Here is a 25532-nt window from a genome sequence, read left to right as displayed (position 1 = left end):
CTTCCATACATGGCTACACTCCATACAAATACTTTCAGAAACGACTTCCTGACGTTTAAATCAATACTCTGTGTTAACAAATTCCTCTTCTTCAGAAACGCTTTCCTTGCCATTGTCAGTCTACATTTTATATCCTCTCTATTTCGACCATCATCAGTTATTTTGCTCCCCAAATAGTAAAACTCTTTTACTACTTTAAGTGTCTCATTTCCTAATCTAATTCCCTCAGCATCGCCCGACTTAATTCGACTACATTCCATTATCCTCGTTTTGCTTTTGTTGATGTTCATGTTATACCCTCCTTTCAAGACACTGTCCATTCTGTTCAACTGCTCTTCCAAGTCCTTTGCTGTCTCTCACAGAATTACAATGTCATCGGCGAACCTCAAAGTTTTTATTTCTTCTCCATGGATTTTAATACCTACTCCGAAGTTTTCTTTTGTTTCCTTTACTGCTTGCTCAATATACAGATTGAATAACATCGGGTAGAGGCTACAACCCTGTCTCACTCCCTTCCCAACCACTGCTTCCCTTTCATGCCCCTCGACTCTTGTAACTGCCATCTGGTTTCTGTACAAATTGTAAATAGCCTTTCGTTCCCTGTATTTTACCCCTGCCACCTTCAGAATTTGAAACAGAGTATTCCAGTCAACATTGTCAAAAGCTTTCTCTAAGTCTACAAATGCTAGAAACGTAGGTTTGCCTTTTCTTAATCTTTCTTCTAAGGTAAGTCGTAGGGTCAGTATTGCCTCACGTGTTCCAACATTTCTATGGAATCCAAATTGATCTTCCCCGAGGTCGGCTTCTATCAGTTTTTCCATTCATCTGTAAAGTATTCACGTTAGTATTATGCAGCTGTGATTTATTAAACTGATAGTTCGGTAATTTTCACATCTGTCAACACCTGCTTTCTTTGGGATTGGAATTATTATATTCTCCTTGAAGTCTGAGGGTATTTTGCCTGTCTCATACGTCTTGCTCACCAGATGGTAGAGTTTTGTCAGGACTGGCTCTCCCAAGGCTGTCAGTAGTTTTAATAGAATGTTGTCTACTCCTGAGGCATTGTTTCAACTCAGGTCTTTCAGTGCTCTGTCGAACTCTTCACGCAGTATCATATCTCCCATTTCATCTTCATCTACATCCTCTTCCATTTCCATAATATTGTCCTCAAGTACACCGCCCTTGTATAGACCCTCTATATACTCCTTCCACCTTTCTGCTTTCCCTTCTTTGCTTAGAACTGGGTTTCAATCAAAGCTCTTGATATTCATGCAAGTGGTTCTCCTTTCTCCAAAGGTCTCTTTAATTTTCCTGTGGGCAGTATCTATCTTACCCCTAGTGAGATAAGCCTCTACGTCCTTACATTTGTCCTCTAGCCATCCCCGCTTAGCCATTTTGCACTTCCTGTCGATATCATTTTTGAGACGTTTGTATTCCTTTTATCCTGCTTCATTTACTGCATTTTTATATTCTCTCCTTTCATCAATTAAATTCAATATTTCTTCTGTTACCCAAGGGTTTCTACTAACCCTCATCTTTTTACCTATTTGATCCTGTGCTGCCTTCACTATTTCATCCCTCAAAGCTACCCATTCTTCTTCTACTGTATTTCTTTACCCTATTCCTGTCAATTGTTCCCTTGTGCTCTCCCTGAAACTCTGTACAACCTCTGGTTCTTTCAGTTTATCCAGGTTCCATCTCCTTAAATTCCCACCTTTTTGCAGTTTCTTCTGTTTCAATCTACAGTTCATAACCAATAGAAAACCTGGAAATGTCTTACAATTTAAAACCTGGTTCCTAAATCTCTGTCTTACCATTATATTATCTATCTGATACCTTTTAATATCTCCAGGGTTCTGCCATGTATACAACCTTCTTTCATGATTCTTGAACCAAGTGTTAGCTATGATTAAGTAATGCTCTGCACAAAATTCTACCAGGCGGCTTCCTCTTTCATTTCTTAGCCCCAATCCATATTCACCTAGTATGTTTCCTTCTCTCCCTTTTCCTACTCTCGAATTCGTCACCCATGACTATTAAATTTTCGTCTCCCTTCACTACCTGAATAATTTCTTTTACCTCCTCATACATTTCATCAATTTCTTCGTCATGTGCAGAGCTAGTTGGCATATAAAATTGTACTACTGTAGTAGACGTGGGCTTCGTGTCTTCTTGGCCACAATAATGTGTTCACTATGCTGTTTGTAATAGCTTACCCGCACTCCTATTTTTTACTCATTATTAAACCTACTCCTGCCTTACCGCTATTTGATTTTGTATTTATAACCCTGTATTCACCTGACCAAAATGTCTTGTTCCTCCTGCCACCGAACTTCACTAATTCCCACTATATCTAACTTTAACCTATCCATTTCCCTTTTTAAATTTTCTAACCTACCTGCCCGATTAAGGGATCTGACATTCCATGCTCCATTCCGTAGAACGCCAGTTTTCTTTCTCCTGATAATGACATCCTCTTGAGTAGTCCCCTCCCGGAGATCCGAATGGGGGACTATTTTACCTCCAGAATATTTTACCCAAGAGGATGCCATCATCATTTAATCATACAGTAAAGCTGCATGCCCTCGGGAAAAATTACAGCTGTAGTTTCCCCTTGCTTTCAGCCATTCACAGTACCACAACAGCAAGGCCGTTTTGGTTAGCGTTACAAGGCCAGATCAGTCAATCATCCAGACTGTTGCCCCTGAAACTACTGAAAAGGTTGCTGCCCCTCTTCAGGAACCACATGTTTGTCTGGCCTCTCAACAGATACCCCTCCGCTGTGGTTGCACCTACGGTGCCGCTATCTGTATATCGTTGAGGCACGCAAGCCTCCCCACCAATGGCAAGGTCTATCGTGCATGGGGGGAGAAAGCTTTTAACAACATCAAATGGAAAACACAATTTGAAATAATGCAGGTTGCAGGAATAAAACATATGTAGTGAAAGTTTATTTACAACTTGTACAGAAACAAGGTTGCAGTTATAAGAGTTGAAGGACAAGAATAGGAAGTAGTACTCGAGAAGGGGGGTGAAACCAGCTGCAGCATGTCCCCAATGTTATTCAATCTGTGCACTGAGCAAACAGCAGAGAAAATAAATGAGAAATTTGGAAAGGAAATTAATGTTCACAGGGAAGAAATAAAAATTTTGTGGTTTGCCAGTCACATTGAAATTCTGTCAGACACACAAAAGGACTTGTAGGAACAGTTGAACAGAATAGATAGTGTCCTAAAAAGAGGTGATAGGGTGAATAACCTTCCCGTTGGTGGGGAGGCTTGCATGCCTCAGCGATACAGATAGCTGTACCATAGGCGCAAACATAATAGAGGCATATCTGTTGAGAGGCCTAACAAACATGTGGTTCTTGAAGAGGGGCAGCAGCCTTTACAGTAGTTGCAGAGGCAATAGTCTACAAGATTGACTGAACTAGCACTGTAACACCAACCAAAACAGCTGGTACTGCAAACGGCTGAAAGCAAGGGGAAACTATGGCTGTAATTTCTCTCAAGGGCATGAAGCTTTACTGTAAGGTCAAATGATGATGGCATTCTCTAGGATAAAATATTCCAGTGGTAAAATAGTCCCCCATTCTGATCTCTGGATGGGGACTACTCTTGAGGATGTCCTTATCAGAAGAAACAAAACTGGCATTTTACGGATTGGCGTGTGGAATGTCAGATCCCTCAATCAGGCAGGTAGGGTAGAAAATTTAAAAAAGGAAATGGATAGGTTAAATTTAGATATTGTGGGAATTAGTAAAGTTTGTTGGCAGAAGGAACAGGACTTCTGGTCGGGTGATTCCAGGGTTATAAATACAAAATCAAATAGAGGTAATGTGGGAGTAAGTATAATAATGAATAAAAAATAGAAATGAGGGTAAGCTACAACAAACAGCATAATGAACACACTATTGTAGCCAAGATAGGCATGAAACCCACTCCTATCACAATAGTATAAGTTTATATGCCAACCAGATCTGCAGATGATGAAGAGATTGAAAAAATGTATGATGAGATAAAAGAAATTATTCAGATAGTGAAGGGAGACAAAAATTTAATAGTCACAGGGAACTGGAATTCGACAGTAGGAAAAGGAAAGGAAGGAAAAGCAATATGAGAATATGGACTGGGGGTAAGGAATGAAAGAGGAAACTGCCGGGTAGAATTTTGCTCAGAGCATAACTTAATCATAGCCAACACTTGGTTTAAGAATCATGACAGAAGATTGTATACATGGAAGAGACGTGGAGACACCAGAGGGTTTCAGATCGCTCATGTAATGGTAAGACAGTGATTCAGGTACCAGGTTTTAAATTGAAAGACATTTTCAGAGACACATGTGGACTCTGACCACAATTTATTGCTTATGAACCATAGAGTAAAACTGAACAAACTGCAAAAAGCTAGGAATTTAAGGAGATGCGACCTGGATAAACTGAAAAAAACCAGAAGTTTTATGGAGAGTTTCAGAGGGAGCATTAGGGAACGACTGACAAGAACTAGGGAAAGATGGAATAGTGAAGGCAACAGAGGATCAAGTAGGTAAAAAGATGAGGGATAGTGGAAATCCTTGAGTAACACAAGATATACTGAATATAATAGAGGGAAACATTCCACGTAGGAAAAATATATCTAAAGACAAGGATTCTGTAACTTACCGAACAAAAGCGTTGGTACGTAGATAGAGACAAAAAACACACTCACACACACACATATCCATCCGCACATATACAGTGTGTGCGAGTGTATACCTGTCCCTTTTTCCACCTAAGGTAAATCTTTCCGCTCCCGGGACTGGAATGACTCCTTACCCTCTCCCTTAAAACCCACATCCTTTCATCTTTCCCTCTCCTTCCCTCTTTCCTGAAGAAGCAACCGTGGGTTGCGAAAGCTTGAAATTTATGTGTGTTTGTGTGTTTTTTGTCTCTATCAACGTACCAACGCTTTCGTTTGGTAAGTTACAGAATCTTTGTCACAAGATATACTGAATTTAACTGATGAAAGGAGAACACACAAAAATGGAGTAAATGAAGCATGCAAAAAGGAATACAAATGTCTCAAAAATGATATTGACAAGAAGTGCAAAATGGCCAAGTGGTAATGGCTGCAGGACAAATGTAAGGATGTAGAAGCATATATCACAAGGGGTACGATAGATGCTGCCTACAGGAAAACTAAGATCGACCTCTGAAGAAAAGAGAACCACATGTATGAATATCAAGAGTTCAAATGGAATACCAGTCCCGAGCAAAGAAGGAAAAGCAGAAAGGTGGAAGGGGTATATAGAGGGCCTATACAAGGGCGATGTACTTGAGGGCAATATTATGGAAATGGAACAGGACACAGATGAACGTGAGATGGGAGATATGATAGTACCTGAAGAATTTGACAGAGCACAGAAAGGCCTAAGTCGAAACAATGCCCCAGGAGTAAAAAACATTCCATTAGGACTACTACTGATAGCCTTGGGAGAGCCAGCTATGACAAAACTCTTCCATCTGGTGAGCAGCAGGTATGAGACAAGCGAAATACCCTCACACTTCATAACGAATATAATAATTCCAATTCCAGAGAAAGCAGGGCTGACAGGTGTGAGAATTACTGAACTATCAGTCTAATAAGTCACAGTTGTAAAATTCCAACACAAATTCTTTGCAGACGAATGGAAAAACTGATAGAAGCTGACCTTGGGGAAGAACTTTTTGGATTCTGTAGAAAAGTAGGAACACGTGAGGCAATTGTAATCCTACGACTTATCTTAGAAGAAAGGTTCAGGAAAGGAAAACCCACCTTTATAGCCACCAGTTGAACAGAATGGACAGTGTCCTGAACACAGGATATAAGATGAACATCAACAAAAGCAAAACAAGGATAATGGAATGTAGTCAAATTAAATCTGGAGACACTGAGGGCATGCATCAGGAAACGAGACACTTAAAGTAGTAGATGAGTTTTGCTGTTTGGGCAACAAAATAACTGATGATGGTCGAAGTAGAGAGGATATAAAATATAGACTGGCAATGGCAAGGAAAGCGTTTCTGAAGAAGAGAAATTTGTTAATGTTGAGTATAGATTTAAAAGTCAGGATGTCTTCTCTGAAAGTACTTGTATGGAATGTAGCGATGCATGGAAGTGAAACATGGACGATGAACAGAGTAGACAAGAAGAGAATAGAAGTTTCTGAAATGTGGTGCTATAGAAGAATCCTGAAGGTTAGATGCATAGATCACATAACTAATGACGAGATACTGAACAGATAGGGGAGAAGAGGGATTTGTGACACAACTTGACAAGAAGAAGGGATCGGTTGGTATGATACATTCTGAGCCATCAGGGGATCACCAATTTAGTGTTGGAGGGAAGTGTTGAGAGTACAAACCAGAGGGACACCAAGAGATGATGATGATGATTGGTTTGTGGGGCACTCAACTGCATGATCATCAGCGCCCATCCACATTCCCAATCTGAACACAGTCCAATCTTGCCACTTTCATGAATGATGAGGACAACACAAACACCCAGTCCCTGGGCAGAGAAAATCCCCAACACGGTCAGGAATCGAACCTGGGACCCTGTGATCGAGAGGTAGCAAGAGACCAAGAGATGAATATGCTAAACAGAGAATGATGTAGGTTGCAGTAATTACTTGGAGATGAAGAGGCTTGCACAATATAAGATAGTGTGGACAGCTGCATCAAACCATCCCTCGGACTGAAGCCCATAACAACAACAACCTACTACTACTTCTACAACAATCAATTTCCCAATTCAAAGCTAACTTTCAGGGAATGAATCAAACAATGGAAAATCCAGAAATAATTGAGTGAATCTTTTTGTTGTACCTATCGCAATTCAGCATCTCTGCTATACAGTGAGTAGTAACTTTCCTTCTCTAATATTGTTTCAGAGAATGAAGTAGCATGAACATTAAAGTATCACAAAATTGGCAAGAAATTCTAGAAATTACAAGCTATATTTGACACAGAATACTTTTCAGTTGCTTATGTAACAACCTACACGCATGGATACGTCTGTGGCCTAAACAGTAATGTTGCAGCCAGGTAAAAATAGATGCACAGGCACACCTACCAGCCGTCAACAGCAAATCTGACAAAAGTTGAGTTAGGACAGACAAAGAAGCAAATGGCTGTACACTAATACAACAACAGAAAAATAGACTTCGCAAATATAGGCAACAATAGTGGAAAGAAACAGCATTACCCTAATTTAAACATTCTTATAGCCATAGTTTGCAGCAAACACAGAGCTTAGTGAAATACTCATTAATATGAGTGCACACTTTAATTTTACGGGTACATTCAATAAGTAATGCAATACATTTTCTTTTTCTTGGCCAGTTTTGGTTGAAAAAAATTAAGAATTGTGTGGGACAGTGTGGAATATAAGGGGTAACACCCCCCCTCCCCCAAAAAAAGAGAGAGAGAGAGAGAGAGAGAGAGAGAGAGAGAGAGAGAGAACGAATCACATAGCCATGAGTGGAGCTTGTGTAGTACGCATTTCTGCCTCTAGACATGTACAGCACGGCTCCTTGCCTGGTCCATACCACCTATGTTGTTGACCTAACTTGTTTTACTCATCTACAGTGACTGTGTTTGATAGTGCCGTTCATTTTTTATGATGGTAAGTTTAAGTGAACAAAGTGCAGCTGTGAAATTTTGTTTTCTGCTCAGTAAAAATGCTACTGAAACTGCTTTCATGTTGAAAACCACATACAAAGATGACACTATGGGCAAAACTCAAGTGTACGAGTGGTTTGCTCGACTTAAAAATGGTGACATGTCGATTGATGACAAACCTCATTTTGGAAATCCATAAACTGCCCAAATCGATGAAAATATTGAAAAACTTTGACAGCCTGTGCTCAAACCATTTATTTGGAATCTCTGTTAGAAAGTTTTTGGCTAAAAATGGCATGGGTCCACTGCCCCATGCACCTTACTCGCCTGACCTGGCTCCATGAGACTTTTTCTTATTTCCATGCATGAAAAGGGGCATGAAAGGACAACAATTTGACAACATTGAAGAAGTAAAGAAAAAAACAAGGGAGGAGCTGACAGCCATTTGTAAAGATGACCACAAAAAATGTTTTGAACAGTGGAAGCACTGGTGGGATGTATTAGTGATAATGGAGAGTTTTTGAAGGGGATAAGGTTATTTTGTAAACAATTTGAAAATGTATAGCTTTTAAAAAATACTTCCAGGTTTTTTTTGTGTGTTGGTGCGGGAGGGGCGCGGGGGGGCGGCACCGGGGCACCCCTTCATATTTCTGCTTCAGCCCCTACAGTGTCATGAAGTTCCGATATGTGGCTGCACTAGATGTAGCCTTCAAAATGGCATCTGTAATGGAGGTGCATTCAAAGCAGAGAGCTGTTATTGAGTTTCTTTTGGCAGTAAACCAGAGCACCACAGACACTTGCAGAATATCTATAGAGACCTGGGTATGAACAAAAGCATGGTAAGTTGTTGGGCGAGGTGTCTGTGACCATCACAACAAGGTCATGTAAGCCTGTCTGATCTCTGGCATACCGGCTGGCTGCACAGAAACTCCATTGGCTAACGTTATGAGAAGGGCATTGTCCATCATGGAGAGGTTTTCAAGAGAGCACTTCCCAGGAAAAGTTGGACAACCTATTACTTCTCCCCACATACACCTTGCATGATGACCACAATGAGAAAATTTGAGAAATTAGAGCCAATGCAGAGACTTACCGACAATCATTCTTCCCAAGAGACACTCGCAAGTGGAACAGCGTAGGGAGAATCAGTTAATGGTACCAGAAGTACTCTCCACCACACACCACTAGGTGGCTTCTGGAGAATGATGTAGATGTAATGAATTTCCAGAATGCTCAATCCTTCAACAGATGTCTACAAGACAATCGTAGGTGAGCATCACATATTATTCTTACAACACATTTATGAGCTATGAAGACTTTCTTTCTTAAAGATGGGTTAGCCCATAACATATTCCATATGACATTATTGACTGAAAATATACAAAAAATGTCAACTTACTGATGTGTCTCCACCCAAGATTTGCAATGCTCTAATTGCAACTGTGGCTGAACTAAGTTGTTTTAGGAGTTCCAAAACATGTGCAGAACTGAACATGTTGTGTGTTTTAAAACTGAGATTGAGACCATTTGCAGAAAACCTTGTCAATGATACTTACAAGAACATTGTTTACCATTTCTTCTGTTTCTGTTTGTGTGCTTGGAGTGGGGAGAGTACTAATTCTGTTTGTTGTATATTAGATGGATGATCATTTACTTACCAGTACGAGAACAATAGTGGACATAAGTTTGAGCCCTGGGGAACTCCGTATGTGGTTTCTCCCTGGTCAAAATAATGCCCCTGGTTGGTTTCTAAGTACAACTTTTTGAAATTTTTTGGTTACATATGACATTGTCCATTGGTTGGCTATGCCATCAATCCCATAAAACTTTAACAATATAATGAAACCGATAGTTGCTCCTCACCATATAGCGGAGATGCTGAGTCGCAGAAACGCACAACAAAAAGACTGCCAGAAAGTTAGCTTTCAGCCAATAAGGCCTTTGCCAAAAGACGACAACACACACACACACACACACACACACACACACACACACACCAACAAATGCAACTCACACACACATGACCACAATCTCTGGCAGCTGGCAGTCTCGCTCTATCTACCAGAGACTGTGGTCGTGTGTGTGAGTTGCATTTGCGCGCGCGTGTGTGTGTGTGTGTGTTTTTTTTTTTGCCTACTTTTGACAAAGGCCTTGTTGGAAGAAAGCTAACTTTCCAACAGACTTTTTGTAGTGCCTTTCTGCAAATCAGCATCTCTGCTGTATAGTGAGCAGCAACTACCCTTTTCATTATATTGTTACATTCCATCCTGAATTTTCCATAAAATTTTAATTTATCTAAGAGAATACTGTGATTCACGCAGTCAAATGCCTTATATATGTCACACTATTTTATTACTTAATGCTTGTAGAATTCAGTGAGTGAACATATGAATGGCATTCTCAGTACATCAACTCTTCCGAAACCCAAGCTGTAATTTGCTGGGACATTATTGTTGCTCAGGTGAGATACTATTCCAGAATACATCACCTCAAATGCTTTGGGGCATGGTGTCAGCAGTAAAAGAGGTCAGTAGCTATTGAGATCTCTCATATCACCTCTGATAAATAGTGGTTTGACAATGGCACATTTCAGTCTCTGCAAAATACCGGGAGTCTGTGATGCATTATATATTTCAGATAAGGCCAGGCTTATTGTATGGTAACAAACATCTATGATTCTATTGAAAACAACAACGAAACCAGATGTGCTTTTATTCTGAAGAGAATATATAATTTTCTGAATTTCAAAAGGAGACGTTGGTGATGCATTCACATGATTGAATTTTATGAGAGTTACTTTTTCAACACACTGCTGTGATTTTTCTCTTGAACTGTTTGTCTCTACACTCTCTATTATATTTAAGAAATGATTATTACGTATCTTGTGACTCATCATTCATGGTCCTTCAATTCAGTTGTGATATTATCCTGTTCTGTGGCTTGGTGCCCTGTCTCTTGCTTCACTGCTTTCCATGTAGACTTAAGTCTGTTGCAAGAATTACTGATTTCTGGTGTTATATGCATTGTCCTTGATTTCTTAATGACCTTTCTTAGTATTTAGAGTAGTTTTTGTAGAGTGCAACTACTGCAGGTTCTTTATTTGTTTTTGCAGCAAATATATTTCGCTTTTCCTTTCACAAGATGCTTTAAATCCGCTGGTAACCCATGGTTTTTTTACGTGGTTGTTTGTAATGTCCTTTTGGACTAGCTCACACAGAAAGCTATTTTCAAGTAATGATATACATTTACCATGGAACAGATTAAATTTTATTTTAGCATTTTGTCCATTATACATTTCATCCCAGGGGTATATCTTGTAAAATATTCAGAGAAATAATTTACCTGGAGTCATTAATTAATCTAACTGATTTACATGAGGACTCTGCATGCTGCAAGGCAGTGTGCTATTTATCTTAACTAACTGTGTATCGTGATCAGAGAGAGCATCTGTTAATGGGTAAATAGTTATTTAGTATACTCCATCAGGAACTGAAACTGTATTATAATTATTCAAATGAGATAACTACAATAAATACATTTATTTAAAATCACAATCAAAATGTATAGGCCTATCTTTAAAGATGAATACTACACAATTAAATATTGCTTAGAGAACTCAAAGTAGAAGTTAATAATAGTAATGAAGTTACATTAGTGCATAATACTAATGTCTTACCATTTTTCCGAGTTCACCATCTAATTCACTATGAAGGGGTACTGGTACTGACTTCTAAGACTGGCAGAAGGAAGGCAAAAAGGCTTGGATGTACAACTGTGATCCTAAAGACATGCACATGTTTGTTGTGTGTGCAGAGAAAGTTACAGAGAGACTACACAAACAGTGTGTAATTACTTTCATGTTATTAAGCCAACTTGTTTGTATACACAAACATAAGAAAACTGTATGTTACTACGTATAACTGAATGAGGCAGTCTGTTTGTTAAAACACTGACATTGAGGCCTACAATCGGGAGGCCAGAGGTTCACATGCTCTATTAGCAATACTGAGTCATGCTTGGGTAGCTCAGATGGTAGAGCGCTTGTCCGCGATAAGCAATGGTCCCAAGTTTGAGTCTCAGTCCGGCACACAGTTTTAATCTGCCAGAATGTACCATACCAGCGCACACTCTGCTGCAGAGTGAAAATCTCATTCTCAATACTGATTTTGATTTTCCGTAATTTTTCTAAATCATTACAGGCAAATGCCATGATGATTCCTTCAACAAGGCCGTGGACAAACCTATCAATCAACTTAAAGCCTACTGTTAGTGGGTGTTGGTTTTGTACAGTTATGTAATGATGGTGATGCATGTGACATTGTACATGAAAAAACAATGAGAGGACAGAACACTGAAAAAAAAATTATGGTCTCCATTATTTTTTTAAATAAGGTTGCGGTAACATACTGAACTGTAGTGAAGTCTGATGTATAGGTTACGCTAAAAGGTGGCAACTTGGTTGGAAGTTTGCCAAGCCAACAAATGTGATTGCAAAATCTTTATTCTGGTGATATACAGGCCTGTAGTGTGTAACCTAAAGCCTAGGTTAGGTCAAAATGCGACAATGTGGCTGTGAATTGATAAAACTGTATCAAAGGCGAGCAATTAGTCCACTCCCTCTCCTATACTCACTAAACAGAACAGTATATTCACATGTCCACATATGTTGTCCTTGTATAAAACTGACAAATCCTATATCATTTTCAAATGATATTTTGACGAAAAATTAGCAACATTAATTGCGCTAATATTGTCCAACGAATAAACATTATTAACAACAACAACTACTACTACTTTTTGGATACTTGGTTAAAAAATCTGGGACCTACCTCAACTTTTCATCTCCCTCTTTTCGTCCAACGGGTTTTGGGGCACCAGTTTTTACAGGATCGTGCTCAGTTTTATTTCTTGTAGGTTTCTCATTTCTGTCCAAAGCATGAACTTGAACTCTCATAGAGTTCTTAGTAACGGTACTATTTGAGCTATGAGACACTGTGCGGTTTCCGTCAGAATGCGATCCTGGAAAAGTGTGCATGTCAGTCTCCGGAAGTTTTTCGGGAACATTTTCATCTTCTGTAATCAAATTTGATAACCCGAACGGGTCAGTTCGGCGTGAATTTTCTTCTTCCTTTGCTAAGTGCCCAAGCTCTCTTTTAAGTCTAGTCTCACTAGCCTTCTGTTTGTGTAAACGTTCCGCAGCTACATTAGACAGTTTATACCGTTTTGTGTCTGTCTGTTTACTAACAACTTCATGTATTTGTACCTGGCTACCCGCTTTCAAAATCTGCGTTTCAATGTTTAACTTATTTTCGATTCCATCCTGCACATCTGAAGCGTTTTCACTCAAAACTTTAACTGGGTTTCTGCTCAACCATCTGGTGCGGAATCTTTTTTGTGGGATGAAATTAATTTCACTTGTAAGGCGAACTAGAAGGTTAATCCTACTACCCATTTATACCAATAGCTTACGCTGCGTGCACTTCTGTTGTAGCACACTTATTTACAGTTCCCTGTTCCGAAGGATCAAACCAAAACAAACATGCTTATGTTTAACACAAACAGGATTGCCAACAGGGAAGACGGTGAATAACAGTACCATAGTTATGTTAGACTTTGGTAGTACCACAGTGTTAGCGTCGACACAGGTGAATAAGTAATAGTGAGTAAAGCACATTTAGTGCCAGTAACTATATTCGCACTTCCACGTAAAATACATCGAATACAACAACCAAGGAACATTTAATTAATTACATACGTAACCGAGCGAGGTGGCGCAGTGGTTAGACACTGGACTCGCATTCGGGAGGACGACGGTTCAATCCCGCGTCCGGCCATCCGGATTTAGGTTTTCCGTGATTTCCCTCAATCACTCCAGGTAAATGCCGGGATGGTTCCTCTGAAAGGGCACGGCCGACTTCCTTCCCCATCCTTCCCTAATCCGATGAGACCGATGACCACGCTGTCTGGTCTCCTTCCCCAAACCAACCAACCTACATACGTAAAACTCAGAACTTACAATAGCACCAGAGAGGTCTATTATATTCCGCATAATGCATTTTGCCGCCGTTTCACCCGAAACATATTGTTCACACAATTCCAACAGCCCCCTTTGAACATATATTTTGTGGATTGCTTTCACAAAATAAACCAAATAGTCCCACAATCTTTTCAAATTTCTCTTTGTCCAAGGGTTTTGTCAGAAGGTGAGCCAACATGTCTTCTGTGAGTAGGAATTCCACGGTGATGTTCTGTCGCTCTATGTGGTCCCGAATAAAATGGTGCCTTATGTCAATACGTTTTGTTCTAGCACTAGTGACCTCATTTTTAACTAGGTTAATGGCTCCTTTATTGTCACAGAAGATCGTTATGGGTTCCACTATTAAATTGGGTTCTATTGCAGATATTAACGTTCTTAGCCACAATGCTTCCTGTGTGGTGTAAGATAGCGCTGTATACTCGGCCTCCATGGTACTCAATGCAACAGTTTTTTGCTTTTGACAGGACCATGAAATGAGGCCCCCCATTAATTTAAGATAGCAGCCAGTAATGGAGTGCGTATCTCCCAATTCACTCCCGAGTCTGCATCTCTGTAGCCTTCTAGTTTTGCATTACCTTCTCTACGGTATCTTAATTCGTTGTCTGAAGTTCCTCTTAGGTATCGGAATATCCTTTTCGCAACTTTCCAGCGCTTTTCCTTTGGGCCTCTGCAATACCTGCCCACTGCATTAGTGGCAAAAGCAATTTCGGACCGTGACGTTTGAAACAAATATAACAGACTCCCTACTGCTTCTAAATATGGGACATACTTATCACATTCCACATCTGTCTCAGTTATATTTAACTTCACTCCTACTTCCATTGGAGTAGTGGGTTTACAATCACTCATACCAAATTTCTTTAAGATTTTTTCTCCATACGATGACTGATTTATTCTTAATTCGTGTCTCTCTTCATCCTTAGTAATTTGCATACCTAAATAACGTTTAACTTTCCCCAAATCATGCACCTTAAACCTGGTTTGCAGCTGTTTCTTAAAAATTCTCATTTGACTTTCGTTTTCAGCCAGGATAAAGAAGTCGTCCACCCATATTGGCATTATTATCATTCCTTCCCTTTCCCTTTTATAGTATATATTGGGATCTGCCTTAGATTGCTTCATATTCATATTTATTAGAGTTTTATGTAGACATCGATTACAGCAATGTCCACTCTGTTTAAATCCATAAATACTTTTTCCTTTCCGATCTGGTTTTCATAGCTTCTCTTGGTGGAATGACATATATCTCCTCCTCCAATTTCCCATTTAAATATGCTATTTTTTACATCCATATGATAAATTGTTAAATTTCGTTTTGCTGCCAAGGCTAAAAGACATCTCAATGAGGCATACTTGACTATGGGTAAAAAAGTGTATTTGTAAACTACCCCTTATTTTTGCGAATATCCTATTACTACAAGTTGTGCTTCATATCTTGGTGGTGAATTTTCAGAGCTCTTAAAAGTGAATATCCATCTTGCCTGTAATGGCTTCCTACCTGCTGACATATTTACCCATTCAAATGTTTCGTTCTGAGGTAAAGATAGCAATTCTCTCTCCATTGCTTCTTTCCATTCTTGAGAGTTCTGGCCGCTCATTGCTCCTTCTGCTGTTGCTGGCTATCATTAAGAGACTGGGCTGCATACATTTCAAAATCCAGATATTCTTTTGGTTTTGGTAAGCGAGAAGGGCGCCTTACACTTTTCTCTTCATTTTGTTCATTCTCTAACTCACTGTCATCATAAATAGTCTCCATTTGCCTTTGACTGTCCTCTTCATGTTCTTCACTTTCTCTTTCTTCACATAAGGTTTTGCTCTTGGAACTAGGTGCAGTTAGCATAGTAGTCTTGCCCTCTTCAGAGTCCTTTTTATTTTCAAAGAATACTACATCCCTGCTTGTAACTATCCTTTTATGGATCCATTAATCAGTAGCCCCTTGAATTCCCACAATAGCCTAGAAAAGTATACTTTTCAGCTTTCGGGTTCCATTTTCCACTTAGCTGTTTTGGAATTTGCGCCATTGCATCATACCCAAAAACCCTTATATTGCTCAGGTCAGGTTTCCTTGCTACCCATATATCATAGGGGTTTTTATTCCTTAATGCTTTTGTGGGCAATCTGTTATTCAAATATACAGCTGTTGATACTACCTCTGCCCAAAAACCTTTCGATAATCCAGCATCAGTTATCATGCTCCTTGATTTTTCGACAATGGTCCTATTAGCCCTCTCAGCAACCTCATTTTGAGATAGGCTGTACCATATGTTAGTTTGATGCCTGATTCCCATTTTTGTCAGAATTGTCTTCAATTTCTGGTTAATATATTCTCTCCCATTATCAGACCTGATGATCTTAATCTTCTTTCCCATCCACCTTCTGACCATATTACAATATTCCTCAAAAATGTCACTCACTTGGTCTTTGGAACTAAGAAAATAAACATGAGTATATTGTGAATAATCATCAATAAACATTAGAAAATAAAGGCTCACACTTATGGATTCGCACTCCATCAGGCCACATACATCTGTATGCATTAACTGTAAGACCTTTGTAGATTTACTTTTACTAGTCTTAAAAGGTAGCGTTACTTCTTTTCCTTTTATGCATATCTCACAAGGGTCCTTGGTTACACTATAATTCTGTATTCCCTTTGCCATATCCCTCATTAAAGACATACTCTTTCTATTTAAGTGTCCAAGTTTGCAGTGCCATAAGAAAACCTTCCGCTGAGTATATGGCTAACATTTCTATGTTTACTGTCAATGGTAACCAACTTAAAAATACCCCTTCGTTACTTGCTGTAGTTATAAATTCACCATTTTCGTCGATTACTCTTGCTCTGTGCATGTCAAAAATGACTGTATTTCCTTTCTTGGCAATTTCCCCACATTTTTTTACATAATGAACATCATGTGCTGAATATAAGGTTCACCATTTACACTTACATGTAGGTCTAGTTTCCCAGCCAAATGACACTGGAGCTCACTGCCATCAACAGCAGATATTTCCATATGAGTCTTATCTTTAACATCTTAAAGAAGAGATTTGTCGTTAACGATATGCACAGATGCATCTGAGTCTAAAATCCATTCCAGTTGACGATTACCCACAAATCCAAAAGAATAATAACATGTGAGTGCCTTATTTATATTATTGGTCCCTCTGTCTGGGTTATCATCAACATACCTTTTTGCTGCTTGTCTGACCTGTGGTCTACTTTTTCTCTGCACTGAGATGCAATATGCCCCTTCTTCTGACATCTATTGCACCTCACTGATTTCTTCTTTTTGTTTTTCGAATAAAGATTAGATGCAGTTTCTTTCTCCAATACATGACAGCTTGATGTACTCTTTACATCCTGCAGGATTTTCACTTTAACACTGTCATCTGCGGTCAGTATACCTGAGATTTCCAGCCCCATAATTGTAGGTGCTTAGCTTTCGAGCAGTCTTGCCAACAGTAGTGTCCCCATCCATTCGTCAGCGAGCTCAAACCCATTGTTTCTCAGTCGGTTCGACGAGGCTATTATTTTGTTGACATGTTCGTCTACATTCTTGCATTTGTCCAGCTGAGTGGTAACTAACTCGTGTAATAATCCTACTTTCTTCATAAGACCTCCATCATCAACTGCACTTCGTAATTTGTCCCAGACTTATTTCGCTGTTGCAGCTTTTTCAACGTGAACATAATTCACTGGGTCAACTAGTAATATCAACTTTGATTTCGATTTCCTATCCTTACTTGAATAATTGTGATCTGTGGATTTCATTGTCCCATCCACCACATCCCTAGGTCATCTAAGTGTAAATAAGCTACTACTGCAAATTTCCATGATGCATAGTTTTCGCGACCCATAAGTCCTTCAATCTGTGGAATTTGTTCCATGCTCATTTTAAAGGTAACATTGATCTTTCTTGACGAAAAGAATAATACCGAAGAATAATACATAAGAGTTGTGTTCATCTTGTAAGGATAACTCGTACTCACACAAGCATACTACTTAAAACTTTTCAAATACTTTCTCATTATTATATTATGTATATACTTATTCCAAATGCATCACTGGGCCCATAACCTATTTGAGTTGACACAGGTGAATAAGTAATAGTGAGTAAAACACATTTATTGCTAGTAACTACATTTGTACTTCCAGGTAAAATACATCGAACACAACAACCAAGGAAGATTTAATTACATACATAAAACTCAGAGTGTACAATAGCACCAGAGAGATCTATTATATTCCACAAGATGCACTTTGCGGCCATTTCAAACGAAATATATTGTTTGCTAAAAACCTTAACTGGGTTTCTGCACAACCATCTGGTGCAGAATCTTTTTTGCTGGATGAAATTAATTTCACTTGTAAGGCGAACTAGAAGATTAATACCACTACCCATTTATACTAATAGATTACGCTGTGTGCACTTCTGTTGTAGCACACTTATTTACAGTTCCCTGTTCCAAAGTATCAAACCAAATCAAACATGCTTATGTTTAACACAAACATGATTGCCAACAGGGAAGATGGTGAGTAGCAGTACCACAGTTATGTAAGACTGTGGTAGTACCACAGTCTGATATAACAGTCCTGACACTTCGCCTTGATTTGTTGCTTACTGCGCCAGCAGCGTACCAAGCGGCCAGTAAGTTAAACTGTTGAGTTCGATCCTGAAAGCGAATAGTAGTTGTTTATTTTGCTTGTACAACGGTTTTTACAAATGGGAGCGTAGTGTGGCGCAATAAGTTGCAGCAACAACAGGAAGAAAATACATCTGCCTTTCTTTAGGTTTCCTAAGGACCCTGAGAGGTATATACAATCCGCTTACTAAAACGTATCGTCAGGATTCGCTTGAAAATTACATTATATTGATGATTAATGTTTCGTTTTAAGAGTTGAAAATGGATAGTGAATAGCAGAAGAGAAGATCTTATGAAAAAAGACCCTGTTTACCTAATAATAATGTTCAGTTTTGTCTGCTACACGTCAAACAAAACCAGTTCATAAATGCAGACAATAATAAACTCGTGTGGAATGCTGTTAATCACATTGTTTGACATTCCAAATACGCCACCTCAACTGACGATTAGATTAGATTAGATCTTGTTCCATAGATCATGAATACGACACTTCGTAATGATGTGGAACGTGTCAGGTAACCATGAAGAGGACACTGCCACTAAGGTTCGACAATCCATCTAAAGCTGTAAAACTCTCCTATAGCACAGAAGCAGGCAGTTCAACTCTCCACATACCAGTGCTAGATTCATCTGAATCGTCAACACAGACCTGGTTTGATGATGAAGTGGTAAAATTAAGTGCAGTTATACGCGTTTAGAAAAAGCGTTTGGCGTATCAGAATGTACACATCGCTAGACTTCGTGCAAGACTGTTATGGGACAAGGAAAGCGCCTATCATTTTAAGTACAGAAGCAACAGAAACTGTATCAGAAGGATCAAGTGAAGAAGGACAATCAAATTTTGAGGACCATAGGATCCCAATATTCAAAAAAAGGTGCCCTTGGCTTGTTAAACCAGATTAGCATGTCATCTGCAAGATGAAAAGACAAAAAATAAAGCGGAAGGTACAGCATTTCTCCAATACTCATAAACTAGTGCATATGTCATTGGATGAAAAGTCTCTAATGGCGAAGTTAACATATGACAGCACTTCTGACATTTGATTGGCGACTCCATAGAGTGCTGTGTGCACAACAACCATATGATAAATAAAATTAGAAGGAAGGTCAGCGCTGGCCGTAATTTTGATGATTTATGAACAGCAAAATCGATTTTCGATCACATAATGATCTTCTTCAGTGCTTTAGCGTACAAATTAAAGCTCGTCAGTTATCGTGATCGTTTCATAGCATCTGTTACTGCAAATAACTAGACACCAGTGCCTAAGACCTTTAATTTGTACGCTAAAGCACTGAAGATGATCATTATGCGATCGAAAACCGTTTTTTAAATAAATCATCAAAATTACAGCCAACGCTGACCTTCTTTCTAATTTTACTTCTGACAGTGTTATTGGCTTTGAGGACTTCGGGTTTACACTCACAGTATATTTCTTCCACTATTTGGCAGTTGTTTGTCCCACTATGAAATATATAAAGATGAAGGTCGTACTTGAGGCAGAGGACGAAAATGACTAAAACACAATAGGCCTATGGAACGACAAATGGGGCGTCGATGCCTTTTGCATGTAGAGGTACATATCCGTGCTTCTTATGTGTGAATGTATGGGTTTATATTCCGCTGATATCAATGTGCTAAGCTGCAGTTCTATCCAACATCACAAGTGTTTCTTCACGAATGTATTGAAACTTGCCAGTGGATTCATGAATTTTATTCCCACTTTAGAACCATTTTTAGAAATATTTATGTCTTGTGATGTTACACAAACTCCTGGAGGCAAAAAGTAATTCAAATGTTTCATAAATCACGTAGGAAACGGGTGCAAAACAAATACTGTGCTTACGATGCATCTGAAGTTCTCCTTTCTCGCCGCTTGGAGTGTTAGTGTCTCTCCAGCTGCCAAACTGTAAAAAATTTTACAGCAGTGAGTGTCGCAACTGTTATGTTAGACTGTGGTAGTACATAATGTTTCGAATTGCAGCTTGTAATGCACGTAGTTTTCTACGAAATGTGTCAGGTAACTCTTTTCTGTGATGTAAAAATTTATTTTACTTGATTATTAAACTATTTCTTACTCCGATCACTAGCCATGTGTCCCTTGTGTGTTGCAGGCTGTGTGATTGATGCAGCGTACTGCAAGCAGCAGAATCTACATCTACATCTACATGATTACTCTGCAATTCACATTTAAGTGCTTGGCAGAGGGTTCATCGAACCACAATCATACTATCTCTCTACCGTTCCACTCCCGAACAGCGCGCGGGAAAAACGAACACCTAAATCTTTCTGTTCGAGCTCTGATTTCTCTTATTTTATTTTGATGATCATTCCTACCTATGTAGGTTGGGCTCAACAAAATATTTTCGCATTCGGAAGAGAAAGTTGGTGACTGAAATTTCGTAAATACATCTCGCCGCGACGAAAAACGTCTTTGCTTTAATGACTTCCATCCCAACTCGCGTATCATATCTGCCACACCCTCTCCCCTATTACGTGATAATACAAAACGAGCTGCCCTTTTTTGCACCCTTTCGATGTCCTCCGTCGATCCCATCTGGTAAAGACCCCACACCGCGCAGCAGTATTCTAATAGAGGACGAACGAGTGTAGTGTAAGCTGTCTCTTTAGTGGACTTGTTGCATCTTCTAAGTGTCCTGCCAATGAAACGCAACCTTTGGCTCGCCTTCCCCTCAATATTATCTATGTGGTTTTTCCAACTGAAGTTGTTCGTAATTTTAACACCCAGGTACTTAGTTGAATTGACAGCCTTGAGAATTGTACTATTTATCGAGTAATCGAATTCCAACGGATTTCTTTTGGAACTCATGTGGATCACCTCAGACTTTTCGTTATTTAGCGTCAACTGCCACCTGCCACACCATAGAGCAATCTTTTCTAAATCGCTTTGCAACTGATACTGGTCTTTGGATGACCTTACTAGATGGTAAATTACAGCATCATCTGCGAACAACCTAAGAGAACTGCTCAGATTGTCACCCAGGTCATTTATATAGATCAGGAACAGCAAAATGGTCCAGCATTCATGTCGGGAAGAAGCAAAGATGGTGTTATGTGTATAGCTAAGCAAATATAAACGGTCGAGAGGCAGCACGGCTATACCAAAACAAGCACCCTCGCAGACACCGCCCTGCAGCCAGGCGGACGCGCGTGTACGAAGCTCTCACTAAGTTAAGCGATTGATATTGAAGTAAGAGCTAATTTAGTTAATATTACATTTTAGACTAGCGCATTTACTTCTTATCTAATCTATCTATTGAAGGTTTCGCTATTCTATATCGCAAAGGAAGTATTTCGTAAAGGCCGGCAGTTCCGAGTTTGTTTACATACTTAGGCATAAATTTCGTATGAGCGTAGATATTTGTTTTTGACTAGACTTAGCGCTTCATAGTTAAATTAATTCGTGTCTCTCATCCAGAATTTGTGTGGTTAATTAAAAGTTTCTGATGCAAGTTTATAAGTTTGTTTACATTAGTTCAAAAATGGCTCTGAGCACTATGGGACTTAACTTCTGAGGTCATCAGTCCCGTAGAACTTAGAACTACTTAAACCTAACTAACTAACAGACTGTAGCGCCTAGCACCTCTAGGCCACTTCGGCTGGCTGTGTACATTAGTGTTTAGTTAGGTATTAGAACAGGTTATGAAACTATTGTGTTTTTGAAGTTATTTTCTGCTTTTATGTTACGTTTTACTATCAAACCATGTGTGACAAGTGTGGTGGTTGTCGTAGAAATTTGAAAGAGGGGGTGTTCTGTATAGACTGTAGGTTGTGGTTTCATTGGGGCGAGTGCAGCGGAGACAAAACGAGGGTAGATAATGAGGCTCTTCCACGGCAGTGTAGGTTATACAGAAAGGACATAAAAATCACGGAACAGGAAGCAAAGAATTAGAAATCGCGAATTTGGAATTATGTAAGCTAAGGGAGGAAAAGGACTCTGGGCGCTGGGAAAAGGTAGCAAGCAAAGGGCGAAAAAGGGAAACAATAGATAAAACTTCTGAAATTCAGTTAGCAAATTTGAAGTAGTGGAGGAAGGGCCTCATTCAGATGTAGTTGAATGTAGGTTGAAGCAGAATACTAGCTTAAAGAAAAAAGACAGGTCGGGATCAAACCAGAATAGGAAAAGAAAAATTCTGCTTATAGGTAGCAGTCATGGGAGGGGTGTGGGCCAACAGCTTCAGGAGAAATTAGGGACAGAGTGCCAGGTCACAAGTTTTGTGAAACCAAGTGCTAGCCTTAGCCAGGTTACAGAAAACTTAGGTCAGCTATGCGAGGACTTTGAGAAAGAAGTTAAGGTAATTATAGTTGGGGGAGCAGGAAACAACCAGGCTATTAGTCCAAGATTTAGTATTAGGAATGACCTGGATAAAATAGGAGCAGAAACTGGGCACACGAATGTGGGGTTTGTGGAGGTCTTTCAGCGCCATGATCAGCCCAGGATAAACACTGCTGTAAGGCATGTTAACATTGAGCTGAACGGGATGCTCCAGACACCGCAAAATCTCACATGAATGTTGTTCCAGTTGATGCTATTGGTAGGTGGGGTTACACTACACATGGCCTGCACGTTAATAGGAAGGGGAAAGATAAGTTAGCTTCTCTATTAGCAGATACCGTAAGAGGGACCACAGTCACACAAGGGGTTATTCCTGTGGTTATTGGGACCAAGCAGACAGGTTTTTTAGGTTAAAGCCAAATTCCAGACAGGCAACAAACAAGGAAAAAAGAAGAAAAGGAACTTCATGCACAGCAAATAGGGATAAAGCTAAGGGTGGTATCAACTTACTTCACCAAAACATCAGGGAAATAAGAAATAAAGTAGATGAGCTGATAATGTGTTTAGATGATCTCAAAAATAAGAATGAGATTGATATACTTTGTCCGAGCACCAAGTAACTATGGGGATGGAAAATGTCAGTATAAATGGCTATAATTTAGAATCTTACACTTGTAGATCTTGTATGGATAAAGGAGGAGTTGCCGTTTTCATAAAACAAGGGTATAAATACAGAACTGTTGAAGTAAGCAAATTTTGTGTTGATCAGCACTTTGAGGTTTGTGCATGCGAACTTCAGCTACATAATGTTGTGTTATTATCAACAGTGTACAGGTCTCCATTAGGAGATTGGGAGCTATTCATAAAAAAGTTTGACTCCCTATTATGGTGTCTGTCAAACAAAAAGAAGAAATTAATCTGCGGTGATTTCAATGTTAACTTTCTAAGCAATTCTGATAGGAAAAGTGAACTAGAAGTGTGGTTAACAATATATAACTTAGAATCAGTGATCAATTTCCCTACACATATAGCTCAGGACAGTAGTAGTCTAATAGATAATGTATTCATACAGCAAAAGGATGTAGTACAAACACATGCTTTCCCTGTGGTAAATGGATTATCTGACCATGATGTACAACTGATTAACTTACAAAACCTAACAGGGTGTACACTTCAGAAACCATTAAGTAAAAGTGTGAGGGTGCTCAACCCGGTATCTATAGATCACTTCAGAGAAAGCTTAGGAAATGTAAACTGGGAAGTTGTATATAATTAGCCAAATGCTAATGATAAATGCAGCATATTTATTGATAAATTTATATCCCTTTTTGAACATTGTTTTCCAAGGAAAATTACTAAGTGTAACACCACAAACTTTATAAAGAACCTTGGAATACTATAGGTATTAAAGTGTCTTCAGAAAGAAAAAGAAAACTGTATGAGATAGCAAGAACTAGTAAAGATCAAGAAGTAGTTTTACATTTTAAAAATTATTGTAACATACTGAGATAAGTTGTAAGGAAATCAAGAAATATGCATGTTAGAGAAGAAATTAACAACTCCAGCAATAAAATCAAATCAATATGGAACGTTGTTAGAAGGGAGACAGGAAAAGTAATAACTGGAGTAGGTAGTATTACTGTTAAAGAGAAAGAGACCATTTTAACCAACAGTATACAGGTAACCAATGTATTTAACAATCATTCAAGTGTAGGAGAAAAAATTGGCGAGAATAGTCCGAAAGAAAAAGCCAGGCAATACACGGAAGAGTCAGTTTTGAAAAATTTTAGTCAGATTAAGTTTCATGTGACCTGGATAAACTGACTAAACCAGAGGTTATACAGAGTTTCAGGGAGAGCATAAGGGAACAATTGACAGAAATGGGGCAAAGAAGTACAGTAGAAGAAGAATGGGTAGCTCTGAGGGATGAAGTAGTGAAGGCAGCAGAGGATCAAGTAGGTAAAAAGACGAGGGCTAGTAGAAATCCTTGGGTAACAGAACAGATACTGAATTTAATTGATGAAAGAAGAAAATACAAAAATGCAGTAAATGAAGCAGGCAAAAAGGAATTAAAACGTCTCAAAAATTAGGTCGACAGGAAGGGCAAAAGAAAACCACTTGTATGAATATCAAGAGCTCAGATGGAAACCCAGTTCTAAGCACAGAAGGGAAAACAGAAAGGTGGAAGGAGTATATAGAGGGTCTATACAAGGGCGATGTACTTGAGGACAATATTATAGAAATAGAGGAGAATGTAGATGAAGATGAAATGGGAGATACGATACTGCGTGAAGAGTTTGCAGAGCACTGGAAGACCTGAGTTGAAACAAGGCCCCGGGAGTAGACAACACTCCATTAGAACTACTGACAGCCTTGGGAGAGCCAGTCCTGACAAAACTCTACCATCTGGTGAGCAAGATGTATGAGACAGGCGAAATACGCTCAGACTTCAAGAAGAATATAATAATTCCAGTCCCAAAGAAAGCAGGTGCTGACAGATGTGAAAATGACCGAACTATCAGTTTAATAAGTCACAGCTGCAAAATACTAACATGAATTCGTTACAGACGAAAACTGGTAGAAGCCGACTTCGGAGAAGATCATTTTGGATTCCGTAGAAATATTGGAACATATGAGGCAATACTGACCTTACGAATTATCTTAGAAGAAACATTAAGGAAAGGGAAACCTACTTTTCTAGAACTTGTAGACTTACAGACAGCTTTTGACAATGTTGACTGGAATACCCTCTTTCAAATTCTAAAAGTGGCAGGGATAAAATGCAGAAAGCAAAAGGCTATTTACAATTTGTACAGAAAACAGATGGCACTTATAAGAGTCGAGGAGCATGAAAGGGAAGCAGTGGTTGGGAAGGGAGTGAAACAGGGTTGTAGCCTCTCCCCGATGTTATTCAATC

The 25532-nt window shown here is 39.2% G+C and overlaps 1 protein-coding gene across 2 annotated transcripts in view; it reads right to left on the bottom strand.

Moving 5' to 3' along the window:
• LOC126251801 (rRNA methyltransferase 3, mitochondrial) overlaps positions 1-13201 on the bottom strand; it is a 72897-nt gene extending 59696 nt beyond the window's left edge. Inside the window, exon 1 of one of the 2 annotated variants that reach the window (XM_049952449.1) lies at positions 12469-13201. In XM_049952449.1, the coding sequence (XP_049808406.1) occupies positions 12469-13091 (623 nt within the window). In that variant the 5' untranslated portion in view covers positions 13092-13201. The remainder of the gene's footprint in view (positions 1-12468) is intronic. The other variant, XM_049952441.1, reaches the window with a different exon arrangement.
• Positions 13202-25532: the final 12331 nt, after the last annotated feature.

Source organism: Schistocerca nitens, chromosome 1 (assembly GCF_023898315.1).
Source record: "Schistocerca nitens isolate TAMUIC-IGC-003100 chromosome 1, iqSchNite1.1, whole genome shotgun sequence".
In the NCBI taxonomy this organism is placed as follows: domain Eukaryota; kingdom Metazoa; phylum Arthropoda; class Insecta; order Orthoptera; family Acrididae; genus Schistocerca; species Schistocerca nitens.
The sequence above is the reverse complement of the archived record's forward strand: the minus strand, read 5'-3'. Positions and strand labels throughout refer to the sequence as shown.